The 17533-nt window shown below is 37.6% G+C and overlaps 1 protein-coding gene across 1 annotated transcript in view; it reads right to left on the bottom strand.

The window, feature by feature from the left end:
- The window catches only part of LOC134658235 (uncharacterized), a 43591-nt gene extending 42571 nt beyond the window's left edge, over positions 1-1020 (bottom strand). The window contains exon 1 of the mRNA XM_063513846.1: positions 746-1020. Coding sequence (XP_063369916.1) covers positions 746-776 — 31 coding nt within the window. The 5' untranslated portion in view covers positions 777-1020. The remainder of the gene's footprint in view (positions 1-745) is intronic.
- Between the last annotated feature and the right edge of the window lie 16513 nt (positions 1021-17533).

The following is a 17533-nucleotide window of genomic DNA, read 5'->3' as shown; positions in this document are numbered from 1 at the left end:
GGGCTATTTCAGGGTTTAAACTTTCACGATTTTTACACATTATTAAATTGTACAATGGGAACGTTCTCGAAACGTCGGAGGTAAATCTTAAAACTTAGATACGCGATTAAGTCCCGTTGTACAATTTAATAATAATTCAGGATTTTTTTTTAAATACCGGTTCCAAACTCTGGTTAGGACGCGATCAGAGCGGCATGAAATAAGGCGCTTATTAAGTTATTACATCGAAGCGTCCGGGCACTTCAATAGGGCTTATTTCTCTATGGAAACCGTACAAAAATAAGCCCCTTGGAAAAGACACTGCTCACTTTTTATACGGAGGCCGATCATCGGGTCCTTCCTAATAGCAGCTTTTCGTTCCACATATCCACTTTTATAACTATTTTAACACTTTTGTAACCAAAGTGCCAATTACTCACCAAGTGCCAGGAACACCGCCAGTGGTACCATTGCCCCGTAAGCCTCTACAGCCCCGCACGCGCCACATCTACTTCTATCACTATTTTAACACTTTTTTAACCAAAGTGCCTATTACTCACCAAGTGCCAGGAACACCGCCAGTGGTACCATTGACCGTTGGGCCTCTATAGCCCCGCGCGCGCCACATCTACTCCTATCAATATTTTAACACTTTTGTAACGAAAGTGCCTATTACTCACCAAGTGGGACTCTACAGCCCCACGCGCGCCACATCTACTTCTATCACTATTTCAACACTTTTGTAACCAAAGTGCCAATTACTCACCAAGTGCCAGGAACACCGCCAGTGGTACCATTGACCCCTGGGCCTCTACAGCCCCACGCGCGCCACATCTACTTCTATCACTATTTCAACACTTTTGTAACCAAAGTGCCGATTACTCACCAAGTGCCAGGAACACCGCCAGTGGTACCATTGACCCCTGGGCCTCTACAGCCCCACGCGCGCCACATCTACTTCTGTCACTATCTTCACACTTGAATTTTATCTCTTTCACACATTTTTCACACTTGTACTTTTATGGTTTCACTATTTTTATTGTTTTTTTTTGCGGATGCTTTGTTTATTTACACTTACACTTTGTTTCACTTTATATTGGTTGAAAGTTATTCACTCTTTTTACGAATCAGATGTTTTTTTTTTTACTTTTTCAATTTATTTATGTAATTTCACTTTTAAATCATTGACATTATTTAAAGACCTTTCAGGAATCACTGTTAGTTGATTTTTCGTTGCAATCCAATGTAAAATCTGGAACAAAGAAAACTATTATTAATGATTTATTTATTTATATCGTTTAAATTGACATATATATCAAAGTACATAGCCACTATAATAATAATTATAAAAATTAAATACATAATTTATTAAATTGAAATACATGTCATTTTATAATAGGTTTCGTCAAGTTTTAAATAATAATTTAAGTTCAATAAAATAACCGTCACGAATCGTACCTGGATATAAATTTAAATTTAATTTCCAATTGTGGAGCAAAGGACCTAATATGGTATGTTACGGTAAATATGTTGTCAGCTCTAGTATACCCGACTAAGTACAGTCAGCTGCAGTGTAGTACTCCCCCTGCATAGAAGTTTGTATGCAAAGGTGCTAAGCTAATAGTATTGCTGACTGTACCTGTCCAAAGTAACCCTCAAAATAGGATTTCTGACATATTTTCTAGGTTAAGTAAAAAACATAAATTATTTTCCGCGCAACGTCGCATTAAAAGCAACCTGAATCACTAACTAAAGCATCTCGCTTTCAAAATGAATCCTGGCAATTATGCAAAATGTCTACTTTGCAGCAGTTCAAGCTGGCCATGACTTCTAATTTATGTTTATTTTTGTGAAGAGAGCTTGCCAGGAAACTTTCATAATTACCCGGCAAAGTGCCTGCAATTTAATAATCATTATTTGAATAACTTCTTTGATATTGGGCTCAATTAAGGTGCAGTGAGGGAATGCTGCTAGCATCTTTGACACAGTGCCGCGAGGGCCTTTTTAGATGTTTTTTTTTTAATTTAGATTTAATTTTAGTTTTTAATTTTAGAGTGTAATTTTATCTGCTGGTGCAGTAGGTTAAGCAACAGTTTTTAGGGTTCCGTACCCAAAGGGTAAAAACGGGACCCTATTACTAAAGCGGCGATTACACTTCGTCGTTCGCCGCATGCTGCATGCGGCGACCGCAAAATTGTAAAGAACACGTTAGTCGGTCGCATTCACAGACAATCCAACCTCTAGACATAGCATAGTCGCGCTACCCCCTCTGCCACACATACGGTAGCGTTACTCCATCTTCGAGTCAATCCCGTGCCGTGATTGGTCCGTGTCTTTGAACGGACCAATCACGGCACGGGATTCGCTCACCTCGTCCCCCCGCACCCCCGTTTTTTTGGCAGCATCGGTTTCATGAAAGAATTGGCCTTAGCTCAGTCTAGAGGTTGAATTGTCAGTGGTCGCATTCGGCGATCGACAGCTGCCAACGCTTATAAGGTGACCGAAGCAGATCATTTGATAAAGTAAAACCTCTATGCAAATGTACTCATTATATCGTTGGCATTGGCCACTTATATTTGAAGTTGTCACAAATAACAAACGTCAGATGTGCACCGCATTAGGCGGACAGACTAGTGTAAAGACGACGTTCGTTGAACGAATCCATTCAAGAGTCATGCGCTCGCCGTAGTAGGCGGACAGACTAATGTGAAGACGACGTTTGTTGGCCTAAGTAGTTTAAAATTAATTCGGCGACCGCATTAGGTGAACGACGCAGTGTAATTGCCGCTTAAGACTCCGCTGTCCGTCCGTCCGTCCGTCCGTCTGTCACCAGGCTGTATCTCACGAACCGTGATAGCTAGACAGTTGAAATTTTCATAGATGATGTATTTCTGTTGCCGCTATAACAACAAATACTAAAAACAGATTAAAATAAAGATTTAAGTGGGGCTCCCATACAACAAACGTGATTTTTGACCGAAGTTAAGCAACGTCGGGCGAGGTCAGTACTTGGATGGGTGACCGTTTTTTTGCTTGTTTTTAGGGTTCCGTAGCCAGATGGAAAAAAACGGAACCCTTATAGATTCGTCATGTCTGTCTGTCTGTCTGTCTGTCTGTCTGTCCGTCCGTCCGTATGTCACAGCCACTTTTTTCCGAAACTATAAGACCTATACTGTTGAAACTTGGTAAGTAGATGTATTCTGTGAACCGCATTAAGATTTTCACACAAAAATATATAAAAAAAATATTTTTTGGGGGTTCCCCATACTTAGAACTGAAACTCAAATTTTTTTTTCATCAAACCCATACGTGTGGGGTATCTATGGATAGGTCTTCAAAAATGATATTGAGGTTTCTAATATCATTTTTTTCTAAACTGAATAGTCTGCGCGAGAGACACTCCCAAAGTGGTAAAATGTGTACCCCCCCCCCCTGTAACTTCTAAAATAAGAGAATGATAAAACTAAAAAAAATATATGTTGTACATTACCATGCAAACTTCCACCGAAAATTGGTTTGAATGAGATCTAGTAAGTAGTTTTTTTTAATACGTCATAAATCCCCTAAATACGGAACCCTTCATGGGCGAGTCCGACTCGCACTTGGCCGCTTTTTTTTTTGCTTGTTTTGCTCAATTTTTTTGTTGGTGGTGCGGAACCCTCCGTGCGCGAGTCCGACTCGCACTTGGCCGGTTTTTTAAATATCTTAACGCTTTTTAGATCACAATACGGTTGCCAATAATTTAATAAGCAATATTGATGCCTTTCTCTAGTTACTTCGTCGATTCGAAACCTGATTTCTTGACTTTCGCTGGATAGAAAAAATCACGAACATAGGTCCTATCCCCTCGAACGCCAGTGTCAAAAATTTGCTACTGAATTAATAACCTTTAAACTGTTAAATTACAGTCCAAATTGTCTGGGACGGATACGGGACTAAAACCTAAAAATTGTTACAATTATTGCAAAAAGGCTAAAAATATGAAAAAATTATCTAAAATGAGCAATTTAATTTATGATCTAATATATCCATTAGGTACTTTTTTTTGTTAAAAAGGTACAAAAAAATAAAATTCAATAATAGAGTCTGCCCCATAATATATTCCACGACTTTAAAACGCTAGCAATTTTAGACAAAGTTTAAAAAATCTTGCTTTTTAGAATAAGAACGGATCAAAAACTGGCATGCAATTTTCGTTATATTGCGGTACCGTAAAATGGGGTGAGTAGGTGCAAAACTGACATTCAAACCTCGATAACATTTTATTTTTACATACCTATGCAAACTGAATGGTGTATATAATAAGTGTTTCGGACGTTTGTATTTTAGTTTTTATTTTATTTTGGGTAGTTCCATTGCATAACTTTGACGATAAACAGGAAATCCCACCTCACCCGTAGTCCCTCGTATTTGGGGTGAGTTGGGTTTTCATACAAAGGTGATTTTGGAAGGTTGTTGAATCGATTTTTTTTTATTATGAGTATTACTATAGTACCATTTTAAATTGGAACACATTATTTTTGTAGCAGTAGCCTTAAAAATCCATCTCACCCCCTTTCATAGCCAAACTCTCCCGCGAACCCTACTCACCCCATTTTACGGTATGTGGTCGATCGACTGAATTGATTGTACTCTGTGGTTGACAATGTATCGAACATTGCATGCAAGTCTTTGATCCGTCCAAATAGGGCTATATTTATTTACTTTAATAATAATTTAATATTTATTCCGTTCAAAACTTGGTTCACGGAACACTTATGGGATCACTCCGGTCCTGCAAATCGGTTAAATGCGTTTTTCTCAGAGACCGTTTGACGCAGATAACTATTTCTTTCAACAATTAAGCATGGCCCGACTCGTTTTAGCCCGTTTTAACCGTCACACACATCAACGTTAAATAACACATCAAGCGAAAAATGTAAAACGTAAAGCTTTCAAAATCACTTGGCACTCGGTTGGCACTCGGTTAGCTCTTCTGGCACTTGCTGGGCACTCTGCGTGAGGGCCCATTAGAGTTTTAGACCGGTGATTTGTACGAACGTTTTAGACATGAGCGTGTATGACGCATTTTATTGTTTTTTGATTCGGAGACCAAGATCCTCTTTGGGTCGCTCAGCCGTAATACTCGTAATAGTTTTAGTTTTTAGGAAACCATCAATTAAAACAAAGTATTAAATATATCTTGATATTCGTTATTTTAAGTCTGTTTATAGTATAGTTTTGAATAAAATAAAACCTTTTATTTACTTTGTCGATATTTATTTTAGTTGTCAGGTCAAATAATGGCCGCTGTTTGGCAATGAAAACGCTCTTTGACGGCATTCCTCAGACGCGTCCTCCGAGCGTAAAATATATTTCTTCCAGTGAATAATTCCCGGAATTTTCACTGTCGAAATATTTTGAGCGTCTTAAAGTAGGTATTAAGCCACTCCATTGGGAATTCGAGGGTATTTCCTGTTTAGGGAAAACTGTCATGTCTTTGAGAAAAAACACAACTCTTCTGCTTTGATGTTAAAATCGTGATATTTCTTGTTGTGGTGGGTTCCTGTAACCGGTAGCTACGCCCTAATAACATTAGAACTATGTCGATATTGTTAACCAACAAGGAAACATACTTATCAAATTATTGTGTTAAATATTTTTGATTGTGGGTTTTTTTTAATATTACATACATACATCACTGGCTCAGAGACCCAAAGAGGATCTTGGCCTCTGACACAAGAGAGCGCCACTCTACCCTATTCTGTGCCACTTCTGTGCCACTGTGCCATTTTTAATATTAAAGGATTTTATTTCATAGTCGTAAAAGATTGTGTCTTAAAATAGACCGGGTTGCCTAGATAAAATGGCGTTAGCTCTATCTAATAGATCGGTTCAGGCGGAGCATGTCACTTTCTGACTTTGTCACTTTCTGAGATCGTCACATTCTGAGTTCGTCACTTTCTGACTTTGTCACTTTCTGAGATCGTCACATTCTGAGTTCGTCACTTTCTGACTTTGTCACTTTCTGAGATCGTCACATTCTGAGAACGCCACTTTCTGAGGACGTCACTTTCTGAGGACGTCACTTTCTGAGAACGCCACTTTCTGAGGACGTCACTTTCTGAGGACGTCACTTTCTGAGTTCGTCACTTTCTGAGTTCGTCACTTTTTTAGCATAGGTACGATTTAACAGTATAATATACCTGCACAAAAGATGTATACTGCCAGCAACCAGATTAGCTGTTCGACATACGGTTGCTTTTATTATATCCTACATACCAATACCAATCTCTGTTTGCCTTACGCCTGACTGGTAGAGAATTCCATTTGGAAAAACGTCCTTTTTTTTTTTTTTTTTTTTTTTTTTTTTACGTTGGGGAAATGCGTTTACGCATGCCACCTGGTCCGGGGGAACCAGGGGGGATGACGGACTAACCAGTGGAGGACTACCGTCTAAAACCACCAACGAGTGCCGACTCCGCTTTAGATGGGGTGCCGCAGGGTCGCTATCAGCATTCGACCACGTGCGCCCCGGCGGACAGCCTGTAGGCCGTAGGCATTTTGGGTGCCAGTTGGTCAGCACCCCAGTCCTGTGAGCTTTTAATCGCGGGGACTCCCCCGGAGCCCCACGCAGCCCACTACGGCGGAGGCAGCGAGCGCGCATAGCGCCTGGCTCTGCCCCCAGCCCGTCGTCGACGGAGTGGATGCGCGTCAGGATCGTCCTCACGCGCACGCTCCGCTACCTCCTTCTGCGACATAATTTCGTCACTGAAGGAGGCCATCGCCTTCCATGCCTCTTCGCTGTCGAGCATGGCATTAACAATGCTCGCCAACGAAAGGTCTGCACCTAGTGTTGCTTGAAGGGTGGCCCGCTGGGGCCCCCATGCAGGGCACTCCTCGAGAGTATGACGCGCCGTGTCTACAGGTGCGCCACACTCATGGCACATGGGGGATTCCTCCCTCTCTATGCGGTGCAGGTACTTACCAAAGCATCCATGGTCAGTAAGTATCTGCACCATGTGGAAAGTTAGCGTACCTTGCTTCCTTTCCACCCAGCGTTCTAGATGCGGCAGTACTGCATCTACCGTCATCAATCCATATTTTGCATCTTCGAGCTCTGCCCTCCATCGGCGAAGTGTTTCCACTTGCGCTTGGAAAAACGTCCTATTTGTCGCGCAATAAAGTGAAAACAGAGAAATAAATAATAATAAAAAACAATCTAATTATGTTTAAATCAGAGTATTTAATTCAGAATAAGTACTTAGAAACTACAAGCACCAAAACATTTAGCCACAGATTGGAGTTAGGCCGGCAACAGCTTCGATTCAATACGCATAAATGTTTCGCACAGTAGGAACCATGATTTTATCATTCGTCGCTGTGATTAGCTCGTGAAGGTATCACGGCAAGCTCGCTGACACCAGTGGAAGGTCATTCCCACATATTTACATTTAAACGGACTGCCGCTCCTTTCGTGACAACATATTCTTCATACCGCGTCTTCTGTCATGTCTCCATAAACTCAAACGTCTTTTTTTCTGATGATAGTGTACATTTTGGATATAAAAATATGCATTAGCGTATAAAATCAGCATTGCTGCAGTTTTGTTTCAGACAATATTTCTTCTCGTGTCATCTGTGGAGAATAGGCGTCAATGGATTTTTTCTTCAAAGCGTTGCCGAATTTCAGAATATATGTTCAGCCATCAATCACTTCTGCGTATGGAGTGATCCATACTCTCATAGTTCTCATGTTCTTTATTTGTTTGTTTTCTTCCTATATACTTAGAGGTTACACGATGAATTTTTAAATTATTATTACATTATACTTTTAGCCTGACAATAAAAATCTTGCATGTCGCCGATTTGACATCGCTGATTTTTTTTCTATTTAAAATGCGAAACTACAAAAAGGTTATACATATATACCTAGTTTGTCAAAGGACTGTCTCATTTCAAACATAGACAGAGATAATCATACTATCTTTGTCTTTCTCTAGTACTAGCACCCAAAACAAAAGGATGAGTATAGTTTGTAGGTATTGTTCTTATTTAATGACAAATGGCTTTGACCAACTATAATTAGATAATATGGTGCGCTAGCTTCGACCTTCATCATTCATGCCGAATTTGGCCTACCATTCGATAAGCATGCTATATGTATATACGATAAATTTAATCATATTTCTTAGAATGTCATTCATATATTAGATTCCAACGGACACTTCTTAGTAACGAGAATAAGTTGAAGAGTAATTAAACCAAATCAACACATCCCACGCCATTACATAGAATGAATTTGGAATGAATGACATTTTATAAATGGACGTCTAGAGCCAAACAAAAAAGTATGGCAGCAAAATACTTTTCTACGATGTTCCTGTTGATGGTAATAACGCTCACTTCAAAGAAAAACATTCAAATCACATACTGTTTTTAACACTAAGTATCAAAATTGCAAAAAGAACTGCGATACAGTAAAAGCTTTTTATTCCAATGACTTTAATTGTAACATATCCAAATGACTTACGTCAAAAGCGAATAGCGAACGAATATGGAATGAATAGAGTCGCTACGGATTGTGTTTCCATATTAATTATTACATATTTATTAGATGGTATTGTATGAAATCTAGAAGAGCACCAATTTACAATTAACTTTTACCGGCTTTCCCCACTGAAGTCGTTTTTTTAGGGTTCCGTACCTCAAAAGGAAAAAACGGAACCTTATTAGGATCACTCGTGCCTCTCTCTGTCCGTCCGCCTGTCACAGACTATTTTCTCCGAAACTACTGCACCAATTAAGTTGAAATTTGGCACATATATGTAAGTTTGTGACCCAAAGATGGACGTGTAATGTAAACAAATGAATTTTAAATATGGAGGCCATTTTTGGGGGGTAAATGAGAAAATTAAAAAATAAAGTTCTTTAAACTATATCGTGTTACATATCAAATGAAAGAGCTCATTGTAAGAATCTCAAATATTTTTTTTATATAATTTTAGGATAAATAGTTTAGCAGTTATTCAAGAAAATAGGCAAAAAATGACCATTCCCCCCTCCTTATCTACGCCACGAGCACACAAAACTGGTTGAAAGGCCATAAATAAATAAATAATTACATAAATAATCTTTTTGAGATTTTTTATAAAATTAATGCTACTTTTTTCGATAGGATCAATATTCTGCCGCTTTCTACCCAGTGGCTGTTAACAGCCACTGTGCCAACTCGCGTCTTATGCATCTTTCACTTCCACCCCTGGAGCATATAGCTCTAACGACGTAACGACTCCTCTCTGGACGGCCAATAAAGGCAAGCCAGAGCCGAGAGTCCTGCGGGTCCCCTTGGGGTCCACTCCGACCGACGAAGACACGCCGGAGACGGAGACCCTGACCGACTCTTTGAAGCACTCGGATACGTGGGGTCGTTACTCCCCAACAGCTCGCCACAAGCTGCCCTGGGTTATTTGATTTATTATTATTATTTTGTATTTTAATGTCACTAACCTTAATTAATTTTAAGATTTGTTGTACTAACAATTTTATTATGGATCTACGGATTCGAATTAAATAAATAATTGAATTAATTGAATAACACATTTTTTGCTATTGGCTATCGTTTACGGGTTATTTACGAAATACTAAAAAAGGGACCTTAGAATTTATTTTCTCCCTTTAATATCTTTTTTAATGTTGATCCTAGCGAAAAAAAGTAGCAGGGTCTTACAAATGACACAAAATTAATAAATAGTGACATAAACATTTTGATACTTCCATATACCTAATGTCGAAAAAATGCCATATACATGTCAAAAGTGCCTTAAAAATTGCTAAATAGTGCCATACAAATGTTGATATTTAAACGTCCATATCTAGCTAACTATAAAAAGTAGAGTGGTGCCTCGTACAGTATATTTTTTGTTGTTAAGAATACTTCCTAAATCTATGATTATAAATCTAATTTTCCAAAAATAAAAAATTGCCATACAAATGTCGAAAAAACACCCTCTTCAAAAATTTACCCAAAAAGGGACCTCAACCCCCCCTCCCCCACCCGTTAGCTTCACCCCCACCCCCGGGTACTTTTAGTATCTTGTCTTGTGTCCTGCATAGTGGGTAAAACATAGAGATCAAATGTATAAATTAATGTATCTACCATCTTTCATGTTACCTATGTTTAATAAAATAAATGAAACTGAAACTGAAACTGAATACACCATTCCCTAGATTCTAGAACTATGCCAAAATTGGCTTATAAATGTATTATTTCCCCCGATTGGCAATTTTTGGTGTTCGTTTGGTGTACTATAGGTACCTAAAAAAGTACATGGGGCATATTCTAATAGCCTCCGATATGAGGAATCTAAAAAAAATTTTGGATTGCAACTAAATCAGTACGACGCTGTCATTTTCTATTACGCGATTACGTCCGATTTTACCCGAAAAACGAAGTTCATTCTGAGAGTTAACGGAGTTAACGGACTGTAAGTATAATTGGTCAAAGCAATTTGTCATTAAATAAGAACAATCACAAGGTGACAGATTTAACGTTAAGTTCTAACTAACGTTAGACCAGGCCCCAATTTCACCACGGTGACAGGTGCGACAATTGTAAAACATCACTGTTGCTGACGTCACAGGCATCCATGGGCTACGGTTACCGCTTACCATCGGGCGGGCCGTATTCCTGTTTGCCACCATCATTGTATTATTTAAAAAAACTTTATTATATCGAAAAAAAAAACAGATATTTCTCTTACCAAGTTTCTGACAATTGTCACAAGATTTAAAAGAATTGTTGTGAATTCTTGACAGGAAATGAGTTCTGTGTCGGAATTAATATAAATTCGATTTAAAATTTTCATTTCCGGTTTTTTGTATGAAAAAAAAAAACAAAATTGTTATAACTGCAAGAAAGAGCAATTAAAATTGTATACAAACCAATATTCAACTTATTTTTCAGTTTATTAAATAATACCTGCATCAGCTTTTGAAAAATGCTCTCCTCAAATTTCGTCCACTTTTTAAATGCTTCCAAACCGGAAACGGTGCCAAATAATTTTTTTTTAAAACAATGCGTATTTTTAAAACATCGAGTAGTATGATTATTCCAAATATCAGCAAATTCTATGACCTGACACTTTTTTCGCTGCCCGCTTGGCGTGAAATGCCCCTACTATCAAAAGTACATTTCGATAGTAGATAATAATATGTTGTTGATGTTGGCTTATTAGATATAGATGCACCTTATTTGAATCAGGTGTGCAGGATTTCGAAAATGACCATTTTGGAATCCAAGATGGCGACCATGCAGTATGTCATAAAAGTCGTCATGGATGTCGTTTTATACGTTTCAGGAAGTGATACGATAGGTTGTTCAGTGCGTGTGGTTCTGAAGAGGAACGAAAATTGTATTATTTTTGCGCTACGACGCACGGTTTAGGAGATCCAGGCCCTATAAAGATTTTTCTTTCCTTTTTTCTTCTATTTATTAGTTTTTTCCTTTTCTTGTGTTTTTTAAATATGACTTAGGAGTTTCATAAAGGGGAATGAATATTTGATTATTTTTGCACTACGACGTACGGTTTAGGAGATACAGCATTATAAAGTTTTTTTTTTGTTTTTCTTTTTATTTCTTTTTTGTTTTTTTTTTTACGCACGGTTTAGGAGATACAACCCATAAACATTTTTCTTTATTTTTTTTTATTTTTTTTTTGTTTTTCGTGTTTTTTAAATATTACTTTCGGGATTCAAAGGGGAACGAAAATTTGATTATTTTTGCGCTACGATGCACGGTTTAGGAGATACAGCATTATAACGTTTTTTTTTTGTTTTTTTTAATTTCTTTTTTGTTTTTTTTTTAATATTAATTAGGGGTTTCTTACAGAGGAATGAACATTTTATTATTTTTGCGCTACGACGCACGGTTTAGGAGATACAACCCATAAACATTTTTCTTTCTTTTTTTTTTGTTTTTCGTGTTTTTTAAATATTACTTCCGGGATTCAAAGGGGAACGAAAATTTGATTATTTTTGCGCTACGACGCACGGTTTAGGAGATACAGCATTATAAAGTTTTTTTATTTTTTCTTTTTATTTCTTTTTTGTTTTTATTTTTTTAATATTAATTAGGGGTTTTTTACAGAGGAATGAACATTTTATTATTTTTGCGCTACGACGCACGGTTTAGGAGATACAACCCATAAACATTTTTCTTTCTTTTTTTTAATTTTTTTTTGTTTTTCGTGTTTTTAGGGTTCCGTAGCCAAATGGCAAAAAACGGAACCCTTATAGATTCGTCACGTCTGTCTGTCTGTCTGTCCGTCTGTCCGTCTGTCCGTCTGTCTGTCCGTCCGTATGTCACAGCCACTTTTCTCCGAAACTATAAGAACTATACTGTTGAAACTTGGTAAGTAGATGTATTCTGTGAACCGCATTAATATTTTCACACAAAAATAGAAAAAAAAAAACAAAAAACGAATCATTTTTACAAGCAAGCAGTAACATCAATAAATAGGTGTCTTATTTAATATAATTCGACTAAATTACATTTCAGCAACACCTCCATATTTCACAAAATAAATCAAGACATTATCCAACCTATATAATCTTGACGTATATTATATCAAAGACGCCTGTACCTAATATAAACCGACCAAGTAACGAATTAGCTATACCATCATATTTAACAAACTAATTTATGACGTTTTGCAACCTTCTTATTTTGGCAAATATATTCCGACACAGCCGGGTGGTATTCTATCTGTCCAATCTCGGTCCAATGTGTATTTGCGTCTCACATTTTGCTTAATGAGAGAGTGAGACGCAATGCATATTGGACAAAGATCTTAAACAAGTAGAATACCACCTCTTTCATTTGATAAACAGAAAAGAATAATGACAAAAGACTATGAACTTTAACTACTAGAATTAAAGTTGAGTTTTACTAACGTACATAATTATCTTTAATGTATTTTGACTGATTCTATTTCAATTTGACAGAAGCCCTGCCGTATTTATGGTCAATAAGGTCTACTGGCCTTAAAATTGTGTATGAAATTACAAGCAAATATCAGCTTAAAGAATGATAGTGTTAACGTTAGTTTGGTAACGTTAGTTTATAATGTGAATTGCGTAACGTTAACAAGCCCTGCAATAAAAAGTAAAATTACCGGTAAAATTAACGTTAACTAGCTAACGTTATAATAATGTTAAGTTATCAAGTATCGTTACCATTTACTACCGGTAATAAGGTAACTTTATGATTTTAACGTTAAGTAACGTTACTTTATAATGTGAATTGGTAACGTTAACAAGCCCTGAGAACAATACCTACAAACTATACTCATCCTTTTGTTTTGGGTGCTAGTACTAGAGAAAGACAAAGATAGTATGATTATCTCTGTCTATGTTTGAAATGAGACAGTCCTTTGACAAACTAGGTATATATGTATAACCTTTTTGTAGTTTCGCATTTTAAATAGAAAAAAAAAATCAGCGATGTCAAATCGGCGACATGCAAGATTTTTATTGTCAGGCTAAAAGTATAATGTAATAATAATTTAAAAATTCATCGTGTAACCTAAGTATATAGGAAGAAAACAAACAAATAAAGAACATGAGAACTATGAGAGTATGGATCACTCCATACGCAGAAGTGATTGATGGCTGAACATATATTCTGAAATTCGGCAACGCTTTGAAGAAAAAATCCATTGACGCCTATTCTCCACAGATGACACGAGAAGAAATATTGTCTGAAACAAAACTGCAGCAATGCTGATTTTATACGCTAATGCATATTTTTATATCCAAAATGTACACTATCATCAGAAAAAAAGACGTTTGAGTTTATGGAGACATGACAGAAGACGCGGTATGAAGAATATGTTGTCACGAAAGGAGCGGCAGTCCGTTTAAATGTAAATATGTGGGAATGACCTTCCACTGGTGTCAGCGAGCTTGCCGTGATACCTTCACGAGCTAATCACAGCGACGAATGATAAAATCATGGTTCCTACTGTGCGAAACATTTATGCGTATTGAATCGAAGCTGTTGCCGGCCTAACTCCAATCTGTGGCTAAATGTTTTGGTGCTTGTAGTTTCTAAGTACTTATTCTGAATTAAATACTCTGATTTAAACATAATTAGATTGTTTTTTATTATTATTTATTTCTCTGTTTTCACTTTATTGCGCGACAAATAGGACGTTTTTCCAAATGGAATTCTCTACCAGTCAGGCGTAAGGCAAACAGAGATTGGTATTGGTATGTAGGATATAATAAAAGCAACCGTATGTCGAACAGCTAATCTGGTTGCTGGCAGTATACATCTTTTGTGCAGGTATATTATACTGTTAAATCGTACCTATGCTAAAAAAGTGACGAACTCAGAAAGTGACGAACTCAGAAAGTGACGTCCTCAGAAAGTGACGTCCTCAGAAAGTGGCGTTCTCAGAAAGTGACGTCCTCAGAAAGTGACGTCCTCAGAAAGTGGCGTTCTCAGAATGTGACGATCTCAGAAAGTGACAAAGTCAGAATGTGACGATCTCAGAAAGTGACAAAGTCAGAAAGTGACGAACTCAGAATGTGACGATCTCAGAAAGTGACAAAGTCAGAAAGTGACATGCTCCGCCTGAACCAATAGATCCACTAAAAATTATGATTGGTTTAAGTAAATCACTACATAGTATAAAACAAATTCGCTTCCCGCTGTCTGTCTGTCCTTATGTATGCTTAGATCTTTAAAACTACGCAACGGATTTTGATGCGTTTTTTTTTAAACAGATAAAGTGATTCAAGAGGAAGGTTTATGTATAATTTGTTAACCCGTGCGAAGCCGGGGCGGGTCGCTAGTAAATAATATTATTTATTTGTAGTCATGTAGTTTGTGTAGTCTCGGTAGCTCAGTCGGCAGAGCATGGCCTAGTGATCCAGTCTCGCAAGTTCGAGTTATGACGGAGAGAGTAAATTTTCACGTTTCACGTTTCAGTTTCACTTTTAATTTACTTCTAAGCTTGATCCATGTACGTTCTCGTTGGTCTTAAAAAATCTTAATTAGTTCTAAAAGCAATAGAACTATAAGTAGGGTGACTGTGATAGTTATTGCATTGTATTTGGCCACTCCTAACAAATCAGAAAGAAACAAGCCAATTTAAACCTTATTGTTAAGAGTGGCCAATTACTATGTAGTGACAGTTTTGAATGATTCACGGTTAGTTTCACTAAACTGAACAAACAACAACAACACAACACAACATAACACAAACAACAAGATGCACAAGATGTTGCACAAGATGCATGTAACTATCTCGAAATATCGGGAGCTCGAAAACAATACAAAAGCACAGAATAAGTAATAGTATTATCATACAGAACGGACACGCACCGCCCCGCCCCGATTCGGATTACCTCGCTCGCGACAGGCCGCGACATGAATGTGTGCGTAAGTCGCTCTACTGAGAGCATGTCAGGATTCCGTCAGAAACTCAATGACGCGTGTACAGACGTGCCGCGCACACATATACTCGTAAACGCAAATCATTTTTGATGTATGGCGTGTCCGCCCTGTGACAAAAGGTAATCACGGTTCATATCCCGGTCGATATGTAACTATGTAAGTGGCCAATACGTAACTATAGCGGTCACCCTATATAACGAGACCACAACAGCCTATTTATTTAACTTTCTATCCAATTAAAAACAGAAATTGGATAGCGCATACATAATTAATACTTCAAACGAAAATTTTATTAAATTTTGCGTCAAGAACCAAAAAGTTCAAAGACAATTTTGTTCACTTGATACTTGACTTTTGTGATCTTGTTATAATAAATATAAACCTATAGGTATGTAATCTTATTAACTAAGACGAGTAGGTAACGAAGTTTGGCAAGCATAAACAGTAGCAATACAGTAGCTTGACTTGAAGTATTTAAAGGATGACTCACGCTAGACCGGGCTGGGGCCGGGCCGGAGCTTCCGGCGCTTCTACAATACACTACCTACTCTTAAAAACAATGGTAGTAGAGGTAACAATAAAAAACAACAGGCGGTGTTATAAATAAATAGCGATCTCTTCTAGACAACCTTTAGGTAGCGGAAATCGATAAATTTACACTATGTTAGTACCTAGGTGTTGCAAATCTATCAATGTAGTTATTTGAAATTTTTCAAAATGTTACGGGGGATCTTGAGGTATAGGTACTATACAGCCTATAACAGCATACAGCGCTACCGCGAAAATCGAAGTTCGCAAATCGCGGGCATCTTGCTCTGTCACTCTAATTACGCCTTCATTGGAGTAACAGAGATGTTCCGGGGATCTTCCCCGCAATTTGCGGTTTTCGGTTTTCGCGGTAGGCCCTCTATTCACTGGCCCACTAGATTAATTTCTATTTAAAGTTGAGCCCTGCATTTTGATTTTGGAATTTTTATATTATTTCCACTCAGAATCACGAGCTCTTTCCATCCTTACAAGAAAAAAATGTCCCTAAAATTTCATACAAGTTTTTGTTATCGGTTTTGTTACGGTCATAGAAGGTTGTATTGAAAACCGTAACGAAACCGACCATACATTTTGGGGACACGTTTTTTCTCAGTAAAAATGAAAAAAGCTCATGAATCTGAGAAATAATATAAAAATTCCCAATTTTAACCCGTAAAACGTTGGTACAACTTTAAATATTTAATTGACATAAAAATATACCTATATCAAAAGCTAAACTAACTGCCATCAGACTGTTTCGCAGTTTGGCAGTCCTATTTGAATGTAACTCCTATATACCGTGTCTTATGAAAAAAAAAATAGCAATAGGTACCCTAATAATAAACTACTGTTTGTTCTAGTTTCTCTGTGCCGAATCCATCGCTCGGGCCTGATCGAATTTCACCTCAGCCTATAATCGGATTTGTTCCATTCGATGTCTCTTCAACTGAATTATGGAGAAGAAATATCTCTATTTAATATAAATGTCGGCGGCCGATCGTAAGATCAGGCATATCGTGAAATTCCTAGGCATATCATGAAACGTAAAAATCTTTGACCCGTTCCCTGAGTCGACGGAGCTCCGCTACGCGGGGCTCCTATTTCTGGGCAGTTTGCCCTTCGGGCATCTAAAGCAACCTAACGAACCTATCCTACCTATATATTGGTTTAATGTCACTATCGTCAAAACATTACACAGGATCATTACGATCTGCCTGATCTTACGATCGGCCGCCGACATAAAGACAAATATACTTTAAGCAATTTTTAACCAGCAGAAACGTATCTGCGACCGATCCTATTAAGCTTAGAATTTTGAAAGTGGAAAAATTACTGTCTTAGGTGAGACTTGAACTCACGACCTCTGGAACGATACTCCAGCGCTCTGCCATCTGAGCCATCAAGACCTCACCCATAGCCAGCAAATCTTTCCACCATATTATGGGTCTAGGCGACCCTAGCGACATCTACCGTAAGAGCGTTACACTTCTGAAAAATAAAATAAATAAAATAAATTCTTAAACGAAAGAAAATATAATCAAATATAAATAAGTTCGAGTCTCGCCCGTGACAGTGAATTTTTAG

This window comes from Cydia amplana, chromosome 21, assembly GCF_948474715.1.
Source record: "Cydia amplana chromosome 21, ilCydAmpl1.1, whole genome shotgun sequence".
NCBI classification, from domain to species: Eukaryota; Metazoa; Arthropoda; class Insecta; order Lepidoptera; family Tortricidae; genus Cydia; species Cydia amplana.
The sequence above is the reverse complement of the archived record's forward strand: the minus strand, read 5'-3'. Positions and strand labels throughout refer to the sequence as shown.